Source organism: Lepidochelys kempii, chromosome 11, assembly GCF_965140265.1.
Source record: "Lepidochelys kempii isolate rLepKem1 chromosome 11, rLepKem1.hap2, whole genome shotgun sequence".
Taxonomy (NCBI): domain Eukaryota; kingdom Metazoa; phylum Chordata; order Testudines; family Cheloniidae; genus Lepidochelys; species Lepidochelys kempii.
Window position 1 is genome coordinate 23,363,250 of NC_133266.1, and position 17,803 is coordinate 23,381,052.

Below are 17,803 nucleotides of genomic sequence, written 5' to 3' on the forward strand. Positions count from 1 at the left end.
TCTCCCTGGGATAATCAAAGGGTTAAAAGTTGCACGGGTCATCAATTAAATGTCGTCCCCCCCCCCCCCAAAAAAAACAACTACCCACTGAAAGCAAGCTCCAGCTCCCGCCTCCAGAGGTCCCCGCACCTCCTCCCTCGCCGGTACAAATATGGTTATTCCAGGGCTGGGAGATGCGGTGGCATATTTGGCGTTTGCCACAAAGGGCTAGCCAGTGAGTGTGGGATCCCTAATTACGGATTACAGGCAAACAGCCCCTGTCCCGCGTTTGCCCTGTGCCCGCGGACGGGCGCTGCACAAGGAAGCCCACGGCCTGGTCAGAAAGTCCCTTCTCTCCTTCTTCGTTTTGAATCTGTGTCAATGTAAAAGGCATTGGATAGTGGCTGTGGGTAGGTGTGTGCCCGGGGCCGCGCTGCAGCTGCACGCTCCAGCACGTAGGAGGACAGTTTGCTGATGTACCCAGGAGCCTGGGGAACCTCTTGGAAGGAAAAAGAAGAGTGGGGAGGGGGGGAGACTATTAATACTCCACTCGAGCATATTTTGCTTCTCCCCCCCCCATCGTCACTCACCAAGCGTTTTAAGCTTTAAATTAAGTGTTTAAAGCGAAGCGATTCATTAGAGCCCGTCCAGCCCCCCTTCCTCTTTTTTGATTTTTGTTTTATTGCTGCTTCTATTTTCCTGGCCTAGTATCACAGCGTTCGCGCTCCAGTGTGAACAGCCAAGTGGATGTGAAAGCCAGAGAACATAGCTGCGAGCGACAAAAGGAGAACACGTTGGGGGAGGCTGCTCCCAAGAAGCAAGCGCTCTGCAGCCTCAGACGACACTGCTGCTTCCACGCGGCTGCTTTTGTTAGTACTCCCCGCCGCCGACCCCCGGGCTGGGCTCTGGCCTGGGTGGGGGACCCGAGGCTCCAGGAGCACGCGGCGCTGAAGGTGTGGGGCGGTGCAGCGTGTACGATCCCGGCCCGATTTGCTCACAACTCGGCTGCAACCTCCCCCACCCCGCCCGCTTTGTTCTTCCCGTTCAGTGTCAGGCTCGCACGTCCAAGCAGCATTTTGCTGGGAACTCTGACACTTGTAAAGACCCGGCGGCCCCCAGCCCTGCACTCTCGGGAAGTTGTTGGAGACCCTGCAGCCTGTCTGTCCCGGAAACCAAAAGGAGGTGGCCGGTGGATGGACGCTAAGGCCTTGCTCGGTGGGGCGGCCCTGGGGGCAGACCGCAGGAAGTCCCTTTCCAGTGCAAACGCTTGGCACCTGCCCGGGAGCGTTCCACATTCGGGACTCTCTGGTTCGCACTGAAACTCGACCCTACGCCCGTTTAGGGCTGGGGGCAACCCAGGGCCAGGCTCCGCCCTCCCCTCCCCCCCCAGTGCACCAGTCTTTGCTGCCCTTCGCTTCCTAACATGTACGTTTCCCAGCCAGGGGATCTTTTCCTCCCTTCCGCCCTGGTTCCTCCGCCTTTGCTGGATCTCTTGCAAAACACACCATCTTCTGGGTGCCAAGCTCCGGCCCCTGAGCCCTGCGAGAACCAAGGCAGCTCCAGCATGTGCTGTGCGTGACAGCATCGGTCTGTGCGCGGAACCAGTCCCATCTCCCCCGCTTGGTTCCCTCCTTCGCGCTGGCACTGTTCGGAAGTGCAGCTGGCTCGTGCACTTCCGCGGGGCTGGTCTCGCTTTCTATTATTTTTAGATCGGATTGGCCTTGTTTAACCTTGATTTCCTTCTCTACCCCCCACTTACATCCTTTTGGCCCTGGAAGTCTCTCTGGTTTCTTACAGCCAGCCCAGCTCATCAAGAAGAAAAGGGGCTCTTCCAGAGTTTAATTCTTCTTGTTAAAATTCCACTCCCTCCTCCATATTACAAACGCTTTGTATAACTTTTATGCCTGCTTCGGTTGTGATGTTATTGCTCAGTCTAGTCCTGATTGATCGTGAAGTTATGCTGGCTTTTAAAGCACTGCCTCCATGATGCTGGAGCAAAGACTTCGTATTTGGCATGCTCCTTGCCTTTGGAATGCCTCTCCTGGCAAGATCAAGAATTCTGGTTTGACTGGGATTCTTATGTTAAAATTCAAAGCTCATTTGTTCAGTTAAGGCTTCTACTTAGAAGCAGCTTTCTCTTCTTCTCCCTGTTAAGTGCTCTATGATGCTGCTTACATGAAGGGTGTGTTGTAAGTGCTAGATGTAATATGGTTATATAGTACTGGATTACCAGTTTTCAACAACAGCTGTGCATATTCACTAGGAGTGTAAGGAAATATCAGAGGATAATATAGCATTGCTATTTATTACCCTATAATTAACGTTCTGACAGCGTTTCTATTATAAAACCTTATTTGCAAAGCTTTATAAGTCTGTGGCAAAAATTTCATTTGAAGATGAAGCCTAGTTTAACACACTGAAGCATTTTTAAAGTATTTTAGTAAAAATGAGCTTAGTCTATTACAGGGTAGTAGTATTCCCCTTGAATTTTTCCAATTTAAGGTGTTCCTTGATGTCTGCACTGATCTGAGCAAAGGAAATTTGTTGCCTTTAAAAATATAAATGAGGGATAACATCTGTCCTCAGTTACTCCAGAGCATACCCCTAGGAGATTTATACAGGTGTAATGGAGAAGCAGAATTTGCTCCAGACTTTTACTTTAATGTTGTTCTTTTATATGCACAGCCTACTGGTATCAGTATAGACAAATCCAGCATCCTCATTTACTACAGGTTTGAGCAAGGTCAGAGGACACAAGGTATAAAACATGGATGGCAGCATGTCCGTACCAGGGCTCCCAATGCTACCAACATGAGGCTGAACTGGTGCTATCAATGGCGGGAACATTTTGCAAAAATTTCCGGTGTGTAAACAGAGCCATTTCTCTTCTTCGACAGGAGAAGGAAAAATAATTTCCTTGTGGAACAAACCTGCATTCCCAGAACACTCAAAATATGCAGTAACTTAAATGGATATGCAAGGAGTGCAGGCTCAGAGCCCTAGTGTATTACAGGTGAAGGTGGCAGAGAGCTATCTATGGTGAGCCATTGGTGTAAGACATCACAGAAAAGCATTTCATCAAAGATCAAAAGGGCAATTACTAGACCTGCAATGAAACTAATAATTTATATCAAAGAGCTCGTAGTTCCTATTTCAATGTAGATGAACCAATAATAGATACAAGATACATAACGGCAAGGGCTGATCCTACAGCTCTTACTTGCATGAGTAGCCCAGTAAATATAGGCTACACATGCGAATATGGACTACAGCACTGAAAACCAAATTTTGCATCTATAACATTTTTAAAGTAAAAGCTTTAGAAGAATTTGTGCAGAATGGCTGGCTCTTCCTTGGTCCTGAGACACTACTAAGAACACCATCAAACACAATTTTGTGATTGTTTCACACTATAGCAGCACCCAGGCTGCAGGCCTCTTGTGGTGGAAATCCTCTTCTTTGGAGATGGAGGGGAAAAGCACTGGCTCAAGCCTCTCACAAACCTTATACCACCCACTGTGCCTGGAAGCCTGACTGACACAGGTCAGAATAGCCCAGAACTCTGGTGGTGCTACCCAGGAAGGGGGTTGGCCTAGTGCACTTAGGAGATATGCTGATTATACAAAACATTTCTCAGGCATCCTCTATCAGTGGGCCTCCTATGCAGCTAGCCATGAATTAAAGCAATGATGGAGGAAAGCCTCTCCCCCCACAGCTCTTCTTGGTGTCTAGGGAGCGAATCCCTTATTTACAAAAGTTTTCTCTGCAGACGTAAGTGGGTGTAAATTGAACCCTTATGGGGTAGATAAGTCTTTCCTCTTAGGAGGGGAATCAGGATATTAGTCCATAACAGGTTCTCTTTGACTTTAAAAATACTAAATCCTATTAGTACGAAGAATAAATGAGCACATGCAGATCCACAAACACTCTCTAATTATCTGCTGACATATAAACTTTTTGGGTACATTCTGTCCACAGACTAAGCATTTCAAGTTGTGCATTGACATGCACTTAGGAAGGAAAAATCCAATGAACAGCTACAAAATGAGCAATAACTGGCTCGGTGGTAGGATCTGGAGGTTATAGTGGATCAAAAATATAATCTGATTCTACAATGTGCTGCAGTTGCAAAAAAGGCTAATATCATTCTGAATGTATTAACAGGAGTGTTGTATATAAGATATGGGAGATAATTATCTTTCTCTACTTGGAACTGGTGAGGCCTCAGCTCGAGTACTGTGTCCAATTCTGGGCGCCACGCTTAAGGAAAGGTGGACAAATTGGAGAGAGTTCAGAAGAGAGCAACAAAAATGATAACAGGTTTAGAAAACATGACCTATGAGGTTAAAAAAACTGGGCATGCTTAGTCATGAGAAAAGACTGAGGGGGAACCTGACAACATCTTCAAACGTGTTAAGAGCTGTTATAAAGAGGGCAGAAATCAATTAGTCTCTGTGTCCACTGAAGGTAGGACAAGAATTAATGGGCTTAATCTGCAGCATGGAGGTTTAGGTCAGATATTAGGAAAAGCTTTATAACTATAAGGGTAGTTAAGCTCTGGAATGGGCTTCCAAGGGAGCTTGTGGAATCCTCAACATTGGAGGTTTTTAAGAACAAGGTGGACAAACTGCCTGCCAGAGTGGTTTAGGCTTACTTGATCGTGACTCAACGCAGGGGGCTGGAATTGATGACCTCTTGAGGTCCCTTCCTGTTCTACATTTCTAAGAATTTATGTGCCTTGAAAAGTAACAGGGACTTCCACTTTCTTTCAAAAGAACAACCTTACCGGTTCTAGGGAAATTGTGACATCATCTAAAATTTTGACTAGACTTGGAAAAAGGTTTAGTTCAGGTCAGGCTTAGCTAGTGAAGTCTGACCTAAACTTGACCACTTTCCTAATCTAGAAAAGGTCTACATGAAAGTACCTCAATGTGTTCCATTACTACAGCAATGGGAGTATATAAATATCTGAACAGTTAGAAAGAATCTTCTATTCCTCCCTGAAATTTCAATGACTCTTCATCAGTAGTGGAGAATCAATTAAGTTCTCAAAGATGCATTTATAAAACAATATCACATACAAAAGACTACATTAAATTAACAGCGATGGAACCAAAAAACAAAAAAAAACAAAAAAAAAAAACCCATCCAGAGTTAAGGCCTGCTTCTCTCTTTGGACTTGATCCAAAGCTCACGGAAATCAATAGGAGTCTTTCCATTGCCTTTAATGGGCTTTTGGATATGGCTCAATGTTCTTAACTCACAATACCATGCCTTGGGATAGCAAGGGCGTCAGAACAATGTGTGAGGGGATTGTTGCCTATGGGCCAGAGCAGGAAATCAGGACTCCTAGATCCCTTTGATGGTTCTGACACTGATATTTTAAGCAATTTAACCACATCATGCCTCAATTTCTCCATCTAAAAAATACTTATTTGCCTCCACATGGATGTTGTGACATTTAATATTTGCAGAGATACTCAGATGAAAAGTACTATACAAGTGCAAAGTAGCATTATTACAGTATTAGTGCAGCAACAACTAGACTGACTGTCAGGATGAAATGACAGCTTTAACTGTTGCATTAAATGTCTAACGGTAGGTTTAAAGCTGAAGTTTGCAGTCATTTTAGTGTATGTACCAATAGGGAGAAGCAAACATACATGCACAGATGCTTATTGTAAAATTACATTTCTTCGGTATCAGTAAAACATCACAATGTTTACAAGTGACCAATCAGAATGTCATGTAATAATTTCCCTGATCAACAAAAAGCATACATGGAATACTGGTATGCATACAGTATCTCTCACACTGTAAAATCTGAGACCACTACACTGCTTGATGGTATAACAAAATAGATTAACTACCACTTCCGAGTTGTAAGTTCATAGTTCACAAGTATGGATAACAGAGAATGTTTAAGAAGGAAACATATTACTCAGTGCATTCCTCTCTGAATGGCAGGAACTGGGGTGTACTGTGGAACTGGGGGAAACACTGGCAAACCTAAAGAAGAAAACTCAATTAGTATTCAGGTGATAGAGGCTTTTTTGGAGGTGGGGGAAGAGTAGCTATCTTGCCCCAAACGAGGGAAGTTAAAGCTTATTTGTCAATTAAGAGATGGCAGTGTTAGCAGAGTTTTAACCATAATGAATTACCGAGAATTCCTGTTTACCTCTTGCTTCTTCCCAGAATACAGTTGAAAATCTTGGAGTTGTTATAACATTTTATTATCATTTGCAAAACAGATTCTAAATTCATCAGATAAAGACACAATTGTATTCATTGATTCTGTCACAAGGACATGCACAGTGATAAGCATACAGATGGATGTACACACTTATACATGAATGAGATATGTTAATTAAAAATTGCAGTGAGCACTTTATTAAAAATTTATTGTACAATCTAAATCTTCAAAACATTTCACATCAGCAAACATAGCAGCTTAATGCTTAGAATCATAAGTGATTTATCTTTAAAAGATTATATTTGTAACTGAATGCAAAGATTTTTGATGAACTGCAGTTACATAAAAACTATTGGTTTTTATTGGAAGTATTTTGACAGTTATCTGTTTGTTCTCCATCCTTGAGAGAAATAAAACAAGTGTCTCAGCTTTCATTTTATCGGATAGATGGCACCATGTAGCATATTTCCCATGCTAGTTTGAATTACAGCTGTTTATCTTGCAGCTTTCTTTAAGATTAATTAAATGCAAATGTAACTGTGAATCATGGGAATACCTGCCAGACCCCTTATTAATACCTTCACTTAAAAACCCTGTGCCAGAGAGTCATTAATTTGCAAAAAGAAAAGTGCTTTGCCTACAAACAATTTGTAGATGGCTGCCCAATTAGTCCAGTAGCACTCTGATCCTCCTTTCAGGCCCTGTGGCCCTTTGAGGACACAATAAGGCTCCAATGATAACCTGGCAACCTAGGTAGAAACTCAGCCAAGTGTGAGTGTTTGAAGCTGCAGTTTGGCTGCCATCATGTCGGCAAAAAGAAAGAATTCAGGCACCATGTCATCCAGTACAAAGGATAAAAACAGATTCAACCGGAAATTCAATGTGGCACCACATATGGGATACATGAGTGCGGTTATACAACAGGCCACATATTTTTTTTGAACCGTCTCCTGCATGTGATGCCGAGGACATGTGTAACCATCATAACGTCTCTAGGAATCTGTATTTAATTTGAGTTGGGGTGGTGGCAGGGATTGGAGATCTGAAGCCGCCACAGGTTTGTGGCAGATGGCTCTGTGTCAGCTATGACAAGCAGCCAGGCTCAGCTTCCTCTGCAGATTTTCTTTTCTCTCTGATCAGGTAAATATGGGCACACTCTGGAAAGTTCTACAGATTCTGCCTTAGGCTGCAAGTTTGTGACTTAGCCCCATCTGTCACAAATCTTCCCTAGATTCTGTTGTGAGCAGAGACCTGAATTTACCACGTAGTGCTGCCCAAGAAAACTGATCCATCTCACCCTATGAGAAAAAGAAAAGGATTCAAATGAAGGAACATGAGCTGCTAAAACACAAAAAAGCTGTCCTTAGTGTGAACAAAACAACATGAATGCTTGATTAACATAGCATTATTTCATTTCTTCGGAGGTAGATTCGGAAGTAGTGCAGATAGCATAAATACTACTGTAAACCAGGGTCAGAAAATCCTGCCCTCTGATTGGATCAAAGTATTAGACTCCCAATCCCAGGATGGATCATTTTTGTAAACAAGTGCTGTTTGCTGCAAAGACCTCACCTGATATCAGCACGTTGCTGCGCTTCGGGGGCGTCATGTCTGACCGAGAAATTTTTAAATCAGAACAAAACCAGAAGATGCTTAAGTGATGATTTCATTTCCTCTCCCCAGAAACAAATTTCACTTTTAAAGGGACAGTCACAGGTGAAGCATCACTCTACCAAAATTAGGAACTGTGCAGTTTGGTTTAAGAATGGTGCAATCATGAGGTTTAGCACAACTTGGTTTACAAATATGCTTATTTTTAACACTCACTTTCTATTAAATAATGTGAAAGGGGCTGGAAAGTTCAGAAGACTAAGGAAGGGATATGATGCCTGCTCTTCGCCTCAGCCACTGGTTCAAATCTGATCCAGGTCAGTAGTGACTCAGTTACTGATTTTTTTTTTAAATGATCTACAGGAAATTATTTGGCAGCCTCAGTTTATTTGCTATTAGACAAGTATTCATGCCAACAAACAACTGTAAGTGTGGTTGGCAGTCTCAGCAGAGATGCTGCCAAGGACTGAATGGGCAGGAAGACCAAACTATCTCTCCCACCTTTAGACAGGGAAGACTATGGCGGGGGCATTATATGGACGTTTACGGTGTGCTGTATTACTATCAGTTCTGTGGATGGAAGACTTCAGTCTCCAGCATTTTTAATCGATCATTTTTCACATGCCCTGAACTCAATTTAAATATTTTTTGAAGTAAAATTGACAGGATTGAGTAGCTGTAATGTGGATACTAGTCCTGATTTTACCAGACTAGTCCTGATTTTTTGGCCTTTATTTCATAACAACCTGCTGTAGGATACAAATAAATTATAATGTCCTTCTCCATTGTGTGTACATCAGTGGAAGTGTGTTTAGATTTTATGGTGTTCTGATAAGCCAGTACCATTACACCACTGAATATGTGTGTGGTTTTGTTTGTTTGTATTATATAAAACTGCAAAGGCCCTCACTGGTTGTTATGCGAAGGAGTGGAATATGAGTCAACCAAAAGTTTCTAAACCACCAATAGCTGAGTTGGAGGGGGAGGGGGTACAGGAAGAATTGGTACACTTCCAAGCTCCACCCACAAAACAAACTCCCCCCGCTGGAGGCATGAAAACAAGATTTCACTAGCAGAAGAGTAATTTTCCATAACACAGTGTACTCTCTTTTTTCTTGTATGATTTTATCAGCAATTAAATAATTAAAATTGCCATTTAAACTGTCATCATTAGACTTCAGAGTTAACATTTCATTCCAATTAAGAGGGCCAGTTCACCCTATTCTCAGAGCTACTACTTCAGGATATCTGCAGATTCAGGTAGACAGCGCTGCATCAGTTTATGCTCCATTAACATTTTTAAGATTATCTTTGCAACTATAAGAACTAGAGTTTATTTAATAGGAAAGCTGACATTGGAAGAACATTATACAAACATTCAAGAAAAAAACAGTTCACTAAACCACTTTGAACTGGCTCAGTTCAAACCCTGTAAACCACCTTGTCCTCTTTTTTTAAAGTAACAATTAGGTCGAGAAGAATCTAGGAGGAGAAACTTGACCAATGCAGTAATTACCTTTGGAACTCAACATTCAAATACATCAAATGCCTTTGGAAACAAGTGCTCAGATAGTGGGTCTGTGACTTGGATGCATTTTGAGGCATGAGGCTAACTGCCTTAAGCCATCTGCGAAGTACACCAGACATCTTCCAGTGCACAAACCAGCATGGCCTGTAATTCTTTCCTCATTAATTTTAACGTTTCAATAATCAATTTTAGGGTGCAGGCTGATGCATCATCTGTTCCCTGCTATTGTTACAACATGAAATACTTTTAAATCAGAATAACAATATCACAGATAATAAATAAAACCACCTGGAATCAAAAAGTAGCCTGTCTATCCTAAACAATCCAAATGACATGACTGTGTCACTCTCCTTCCCCTGCTTGTTTGTATATTTCTAACAAGGAACACAATGGAACATCTAAGTAACTGAGAAACTAAAGACAAATCATCTCTCACCAATCTATTAGAATTCTTTGAATGTGACATTAAAGTAATGGAAAAAGGAGAACCAAGTAGCTGTAATTTACTTAGACTTTGACAAGCTGCTCACAAAAAGTTACTAAAAAAACTAAGTCATCATGGGGTCAGAGGCAAAGTGTGGTCATGGATCAAAAAATGGCTAAGAGACACGAGACAAATGGTCAATTTTTGTCACAGCAAAGGATAACACTGGGTTTTCTCAAAGTTCCATATTAGGTCTGATGTTAGTTAGCACTTATTATTTCTTTATTAATCTTATGAAGGTGGTGAGTAGTGAGGTAGCAAAATTTGCAGATGACACAAAATTAATTAGAAGACTATGAGGAACGACAGAGGGATTTAACCAGGCTAGGTGAATGGACAACATGATGGTAGATGAAGTTCATTATTGCAAAATGCAAAGTAGTGCACGAGATAGAATTATTTGAACTACACATACACCTCACAGGGTTCTAAATTAACTTTATCAGCTCAGGAAAAAGGATGTGGTGAACACTGCAGACAGCTCATTAAAGACCTCTGAATCTTCAGCTATGGTCAAACAAGTAAACAAGATATTTGGATGCATGAAGAATGGTATGGAAAATAATACAGAACATGTTGTAATGCCATTATATTAACTGATAATATGGTCTCATCTGGAATACTGTGTGTAGTACTGGTCATCCCATTTCAAAAAGGATTGAAAAGATTGGCATTATTTACCTTAGAAAGGAGACAAATAAGAGTGGACATGATGTGTATATATATATATATAATGAATGGCATAGAGAAGTGAGATTGGGAGCGTTTATTGTCCCTGTCTCACAACACAAAAACGAGAGGACATTCAATTTAATTGAGAGGTGGGAAAATTCAAAACTAATAAAAGAAAATACTTTTTTACTCAACGTATCCTTATACTGTGGAACTCATCACCATAGGATGTAGCAAGAGTCAAGAGCGATTGGATGATTATTCAGATAACAGTAATATCCAGAATTATAATAGTAAATTACAGTTTTGGGAAGGGACATAAAACCTCATGCTCCAGGGTTTAAGCAAATCTCTAACTACTAGAGATTAGTATGACACCTTGGGTGGGAATGTCACGTGTAGATTATTCCACATCTGCCTGTGGCAGGGTTCTTAGACCTTCTCAGGCCTCCAGTGCTGGATGCTTTGAAGACAGGATACTGGACTAGATGGACCATAGATCTGGTCCAATATTGAAGTCCCTATGTTCATAACGGGACAGTTTCCCCTTCACCTTTATGTGGGCGAGCAATTTATTTTTTCCTGGGGGAGGGGAGGAATGATTCAGGAGTAAAGCTTCCCCATGCTCTTGCATGACCTATATAAGAGCTGCATAGAACCGCAAGTCTCTGCTCTCCTGTGCTATTATTCTTGGATGCATGACACCCCAAAAAGAGCAGGAACAGCCCACACCATGCTCATAGCAATGAAATTAGCCAGCTGTGCAGTGGTGAGGGCAGGTATATGTTGCACTCAGTGCAGGTGTGTGACTGGTTTTTGTGCACCAAGGAACTCAGAATGCCTCCTGGCACTCCCTCTAAGCCCGCTCAGCCTGCAAAACCTAGTTATGCCTAATTAGGAGAGCTGGATGGGAAATGGTTTTCCCAACCCAGGAAAGGTTTTGAGATTTCCATAATTTTTTCTGCCTTGAATTGGGACAAAGAGAAAAAAACCTCCGAAATTTTCATAGAACTGAAATCATTGAATATTTCATTCTAGAAACAATATATGCTCATAAGGATCCCTGGCTGTCTGCCTAGCAGGCTGCAGCCCAGGTAGGGACCCTGGAAGCCCTGGCAGCTGCTGATATGATTCTTGCCAGTTTAACTGCTGCCCATCACTGAATAGCAGTATTAAAACTGAACAGACTCTTAGTGTCAAGTTAACAAGAGGCCGACCAGTGTCACCACTGGGCAGCAGTAAAACTGACAAGAATCATGTCATGCCAGTTTCTATTCAGCAGCTTCCAGGGCTTGCAGTGTCTCTAGCTCCTTATCAGCCAGGCTAGCGGGCTGCCAGAGCCGATGGGCCTGGAAGCCCAGGAAGCCCTGTATTCTTGGTAGCTTGCATGAGAGGTTGAAAGGGAATTGGGAGCCTGGAAACCCTGCAAGTGCAAGCTCCCAAGCTTTGAGGTTCTGTGGTCCATCAGAAGTTTGTCAAAATCAAACCATTTCCAAAAACCAGTTAATTTTCAATTAATTGGCAAATCCTGACTAAAAATGATTCATCAGAATTTTTTCCGATTAGTTATACTAAATAGCATGATTGAGCCCTTAGACTGTAAATTACTCAGGGCAGGGGAAGTAGGCCTGACTGGGATATTACTTACTTAAACTTGTTTCACACCAGTGTAATGTCACTGACTTCAGTGGAGGTACTCCTGATTTAAACTGGTGTAAATGAGATACAAATCAGGTAATGTATCTTTTCATATACATGTAATGTACTCTTGTGGTGTTACAGAAATAATAATAGTAATATCAGAAAACTGGCCAAATTCAGCTCTCAATTAAACTGATATATGAATGAATTTGCCTGTATGAGCTGAAGTTGATAGAAAGCCTAGCTCATTAAGCTGGCATTGGGAGCTGATGTGCCATTGTTATTTGTTTAGTTCTGACTGAGAGTGTACTGGCTTAGAATACAAAAAAAAACAAAGACCAACTTTTAGCTAAATAAAACTAGAGCAGAGCAAATAATTGCTAACAAATGATTCTGTGTGATAGCTATCCCCTCTTCATCTGTTAATCAATTGTGGGATGGAGCATTCAAGTTGAAATGAGCTTTCAATGCCATTAAAGTATAAAGGGTAAACAGTGTGTACCATGAAAAGTCCTTATTAGGTATTTACACTACTTATGTATGTTTTTAAAATACTATAAATATGTATTTATGTAATATACAGTTAACTGTTACAGTCTATTGTGCTAGCTTGTTCGCTTTCATGGGATTGGAGGGCAGGGGGGAGGAGGGGAGGGAGACTACTTGTTTGAACTTCCATTAACACAAATAGTGACACTCCAGGCCTTGTGTTCTGGTAGATATCAGCTTTGCTTGGGCGTTCAGAGGTACTTGGCTTCACTTTATACTTCACAGTGCACCCAAGACTTATTCAGAACACAGCCTTTGGTGTCCTAAATTTTTTAAGTTGATTGCCTTTTTTGTAACATGTATCATCTATCTTCCTTTGCCTCTAACTTTATAAGTTGGCACAAGCACTGCATAAAATGGACAGAATAATGCAGCAATGTATTTGACTACTTTCAATACTCTTAATAATACAATGGCAACAAAAATGAGCAGAAAATGTAAGCAAAGGCTTATTTCTATTTCAAGACTTATGAGACAGAATGTCTAAAATGTAAAGGAAAAATATTCTTTTTGCTTTTATAGAGTTTTTATGTCTCTTTGTAGGAACAGACAGCTGTAGTTTGAACTTCTAGTAATGGAGCATGCCAGAAAAGGCTATGAAAGAAGAAAAAAGGAGCAAGTTGCCATATCAGATCTCTTTTCCCACTTTTCCTGTATCCCTACTCTACATTCTGTATATGGACTCCTAAATGTAAAGCAACTAATATCTGTAAATAAGCATGTGTATGCCCCAGATGAGTTCACTGCTGAGGTATTGTTTACTGCTAGTTTAAAGTGTCTTAAGAAGTATTTAATTTACAACACATTTCTAAGTGGACATTCTTTCAGAACCTTTTAATGGTAGTTTATTTGCAAAATAAACAATTCTTGTATATTTGGGTCAATGTGCAAAAGGGAAGAACTTTATTCACATTCTCAGAGCCTGATCCAAAGCCCATTAAAGTCAAAGGGAATCTTTTTACTGACTGTCACAGGCTTTGGATCAAGCTCTACTTTTGTAATTCTAAAATGATTTTTTCCCAGTCTTTCCAGTGCTACTTGTTTCAAAAACTACTACAAATGCTTAAAACATGCAAACACTCAGTTGCAGGTTAATAATCTGCAACTTGAAGTGATGTGATAAACTGCTCCATTTCTGTGGTGGCACTTTACTTATAACTCATTCACCAAGGAGTGTTTTTTCAAAAGGAGGCACTGGACGCAAATGAAGCATTTTGCTTATGGGGCTGTGTACACATCCCACTCTGTGCAATACTTTGATATCATACCCTTTTAGTATCAATGTTGGTTCTGCCACTATTTCTGTTTTCAGCATCCTAGCATTCCCTTCATGCAGGAGCTAGGAATCCATACGCATAAGGTAGATCCATGTGAAAGAAAACTGCTAACTGAACGCAAAAAATTGGGAAATGTCAAGGTAAACGTTTAAGGACTGTTTTCTCTTTGAAGTCTCCATGTATAGTACTGACTCAAGAAGTAATGCTGAATACTGGAAGTGTTCAGTCAGCATTTTAAACTATTATGAGCTACCTTCTGAACCATTGCCAAGTTAATAGACAATGAAAGATAATGAGCTTGAAATTGGGTGTTAAATTGCATTTTTGGTTCTCTCCTTTTTTACTTGAAGTTTAACTGTTTCCTGCAGAAACAACATCTTCTTTTGATGTATCATTATGTAAATGTCTATTTTTAGGTCACAAAATAAGTCAAACGTACATTCAGGACTAAATTATACCTCCTCCTGCACGGGTGTGCTAAAGGAGGGAGGGGGTAGGTGATGACTGCGTTGAGAGGCCAGGCATTTTCTGGTTCACAGTGGAAGGAGCATGGGAATACGGGGGATGAGGGCTGCTAGTAGTATTAGTGACCCAGGTTAGGAGAGGTTTACTTGGCAGGTCTACTACCTCCATGCTGGGGTGGCTACAGAGAAAAGGAGAGCACTTTCTAACCTTGTTGAACAGGTATCATAAGGGCCACCTCTATCCATGCTCCTCCAGACCTCTAAAGATGTTGGGGAAACTTTTAAAAGTGCTTATGTGACTTAAGAGCCTAAGTCCCATTGACTTTCAATAGGTCTCAGGCTCCTAACTGACCTAGATGCTTTTTAAAATGCTACGTGTTATGCCTTTATTATGCTCAGGCAATGTGCCTTGCGCCGGTCCCCGGGGCACTTGAAGCTTCTAAGAACCCTAATTTAGCACTCAATGTTGTAAATTTTCACATTAGCACATGTAAAAATAATAGCTATGTTATGAAAACATCACCATGTGATAATAGGTTATTAGTGAAATAATGTAAAAATCAGTACATGATCTACAAACACGTAACTAAAGAAAAGTTTAATTACTACCGTGGCATACAAATGCATATTAAAAAACTGAAAGCAAGTTTAGCATAGACTAATGGATCAGAATTTTATTGGTCATTCCAACAATTTAAACTTTTATTTCTTTAAAGAAATAATTGTAAAGAATAATGGTAGGATAAATATTAGTAAATGATGCTTTCAGTAAACTTTCTTCTCAATTCTTCATATAAGAAATTATATGCACATTAAGAGTTAACTTTTACTTCGTTTAAACTTTTAGTACAAAGAGTTAAATATTCACAATAATTGCCAAAATAATTCCAAGAGGGGCAAAAGGAACTTACCTGATGTCATTCACCTTGACTTCTTGAAGACTGCAGATTAAATTATGATAGTAAGGTAGGTTTATCCTCATTAATATAATTGTAGGATCTTTCTTTTACTTTCCTTTTAAACTAATGAGTTACATTAATCCAGGTTCATTTTTATAAGCCTCTTGGGTCCAAATGTAAAGGACAGTCATTTTAGAAAACAATAAATTTTTTAAAAAGCATGTAGCATGCATTAAGTGTATGTATTTCATAAGGCCTAGGTTAATACAACTGGCATCTAGTTTAATTAATCCTTGTTAGTGTAACAACTAATATCCCTCCCTAGCATGTTTCCTTTAAACATTAGTATGTTAATTAAATGTTGTTGTTTTTTTAAGTTTTTTTCTTTGTACTTCAATATGGCGTTATATCCTGTAAAACTATTCTGAACACCTACCTTATAGAGATGTTTCCTTACAATATCTGGTCTCTTGCAGAAATTCTGAAGCTTTTTAAAAAGCTGTTCAGGTGTAGAATACAGATATTCAGCTGCAGGAAAAACAGATACATTTTTAATGAAACAAAAACCTCAAAGCACACACTCGATATTAGTCACTTTAGTAATTAAAAATGCATATTGCTCTGTGCCGCCTCGTGTTTTACATTATTTAAGCATGATTTTATAAGGTTACCTCAGCTCACAAGGATGTTTAATGCTAAATAAGACTGTGTAGTTGTGCTGTTTAGACATCTCCTTTGGGTGATTAAAATACATTATTCTAATGTAACACAATGCATATGTGATACATTTAGTGATGAGATTTTTTCAAAGAACTGGTACTATATTAGTGTGTATCCTGTACCACAGTTGCATATTATTAAGTATTAAATTGTTTAAATAATTTGGTGTGATTTTCAGGCCTCTATTTTTCTCTCTGTATATCATTAAAAAAATCTGCAAGCCATTGCAGCAGCACTGACCTTTTTATAAAAATGTATCATTATGGGTTGTGTATGCTAACAATGAAGAATGCTATTTCAAAACTTGCTTTTGTGTTATCTTGAAAGAACAGATGGTAAATATAAACTTAGTCTAATGTATTAAAACACATAAAATTTTCCTTAACACTAACATGTTGGTTTGCCAAATAAACAATTGCTTTTGCTTAAGTTTATTCTCAAACTTTACATGAATCATGTATTAAATTTCAACAAAAAGAATGTGCATTAAAGCAGCTACCTGGAAATATTTCTGGATACACCAAAGCGTTAGGACATAGTGGATAGCAACCACAATATACAGCTTCTATCCTAAAGATTAAAAATAATAAACAAATACATTAACAATACATCAGTGAGCCAAAAAACACCTTTTGGTTCAACAGCATTGAAGTTGACTGCATAAAGCAGAAGTAAATCATTTTCCCTGTTCAGCAGTATAATCCTTCTAACTGCCAAAGTTGCTCTTTTTAAAGATAATTTTATTGATCATATGAATTACATAGAACAGAACAGCGAGCATATGTTTTGTTCACTGAATAAATCAAAGCGCGGCTCTGCATTTTTTTGTTTTTTAAATACTGTTTAACACATTTTATAATCAGCAGACAGACACATGTAACAACATGGTGAAGTATGGACAGCTTTTCTTAATAATGCTGCAGAAAAACAAGGATATTCATGCAATAACAATTACCTGACATAAAGTGTTTTGTTCTTAAACTATAGGAATTCAAACGTTACACTTAAACATTGTCTAAGAAAAGTGCCAAGATGTTGGGACATCTTAATTCTATACACATGCTTCAGATCATGTGATTCAGGACACAAAATTTGTATTATTTTAATAAATACTGTCAAGAACCTTTTGCCAAAGCATTTAGTGGTTTATACTGTTGTTTTCTTGAGGAATAATTTACATAACCTTCCATAATATCAAACCTAAATATTTTATAATTGCAGAAGAATGTCAGAAAGTTATCAAATAGCAAATCTAAAGAGAAATTATCATGTTTATATTTGCATTTTGGTAACTGAACAGGTTAAAGTACTGAGTATTTAACTTATTCCTTCTGCATAATGATCACTGATCTGACATATAATAAACTTTGAAGATACAACTGTAATTTCTGTTGGCCAGAAATTACTCAGTGAAATTCAAAGCACTTTTTAAAATATGTTTATTTTATGAGAGTCTTTGAATTTATCCAACATGCTGACCAAAGGAGGACTTTATTTTTAACTTCAGCTTATTTCCTGGTCTTGTCAACAATCACTTTTTCAAATTTATAATGACAAAACAAATGCATTTGAATGTGTTTCTGTGCATTTTGTTTTTATTTTATTACATTCGCCTAACCTGGTTCAGAAAGAATTGTTTCCTTTTGTCCTGCTAAGTTTTTTGGGGGGAAGAAAGAAAGTTTTGTTTTAAATCTGTCCTTAACCTTAGAAGGACCAAGATACACATTTTCTCTCAAATACTTAGCAAGGTATTAAGAGCTAATTTTGTCATAATAAACTTTAAACA

At 39.4% G+C, this 17,803-nt stretch overlaps 1 protein-coding gene across 7 annotated transcripts in view; it reads right to left on the reverse strand.

Annotated features, from left to right (window-relative positions):
* Positions 1–5,908: 5,908 nt before the first annotated feature.
* Positions 5,909–17,803, reverse strand: part of GTDC1 (glycosyltransferase like domain containing 1) — a 290,540-nt gene continuing 278,645 nt past the window's right edge. For 6 of the 7 annotated variants that reach the window (XM_073305405.1, XM_073305406.1, XM_073305410.1 and 3 more), the window contains 3 exons: positions 16,517–16,587; positions 15,734–15,825; positions 5,909–7,470 (listed from right to left, as the gene is read on the reverse strand). In XM_073305405.1, coding sequence (XP_073161506.1) covers positions 7,387–7,470; positions 15,734–15,825; positions 16,517–16,587 — 247 coding nt within the window. In that variant the 3' untranslated portion in view covers positions 5,909–7,386. Of the gene's footprint in view, positions 7,471–15,309; positions 15,340–15,733; positions 15,826–16,516; positions 16,588–17,803 lie in introns of all 7 variants that reach the window. The other variant, XM_073305408.1, reaches the window with a different exon arrangement.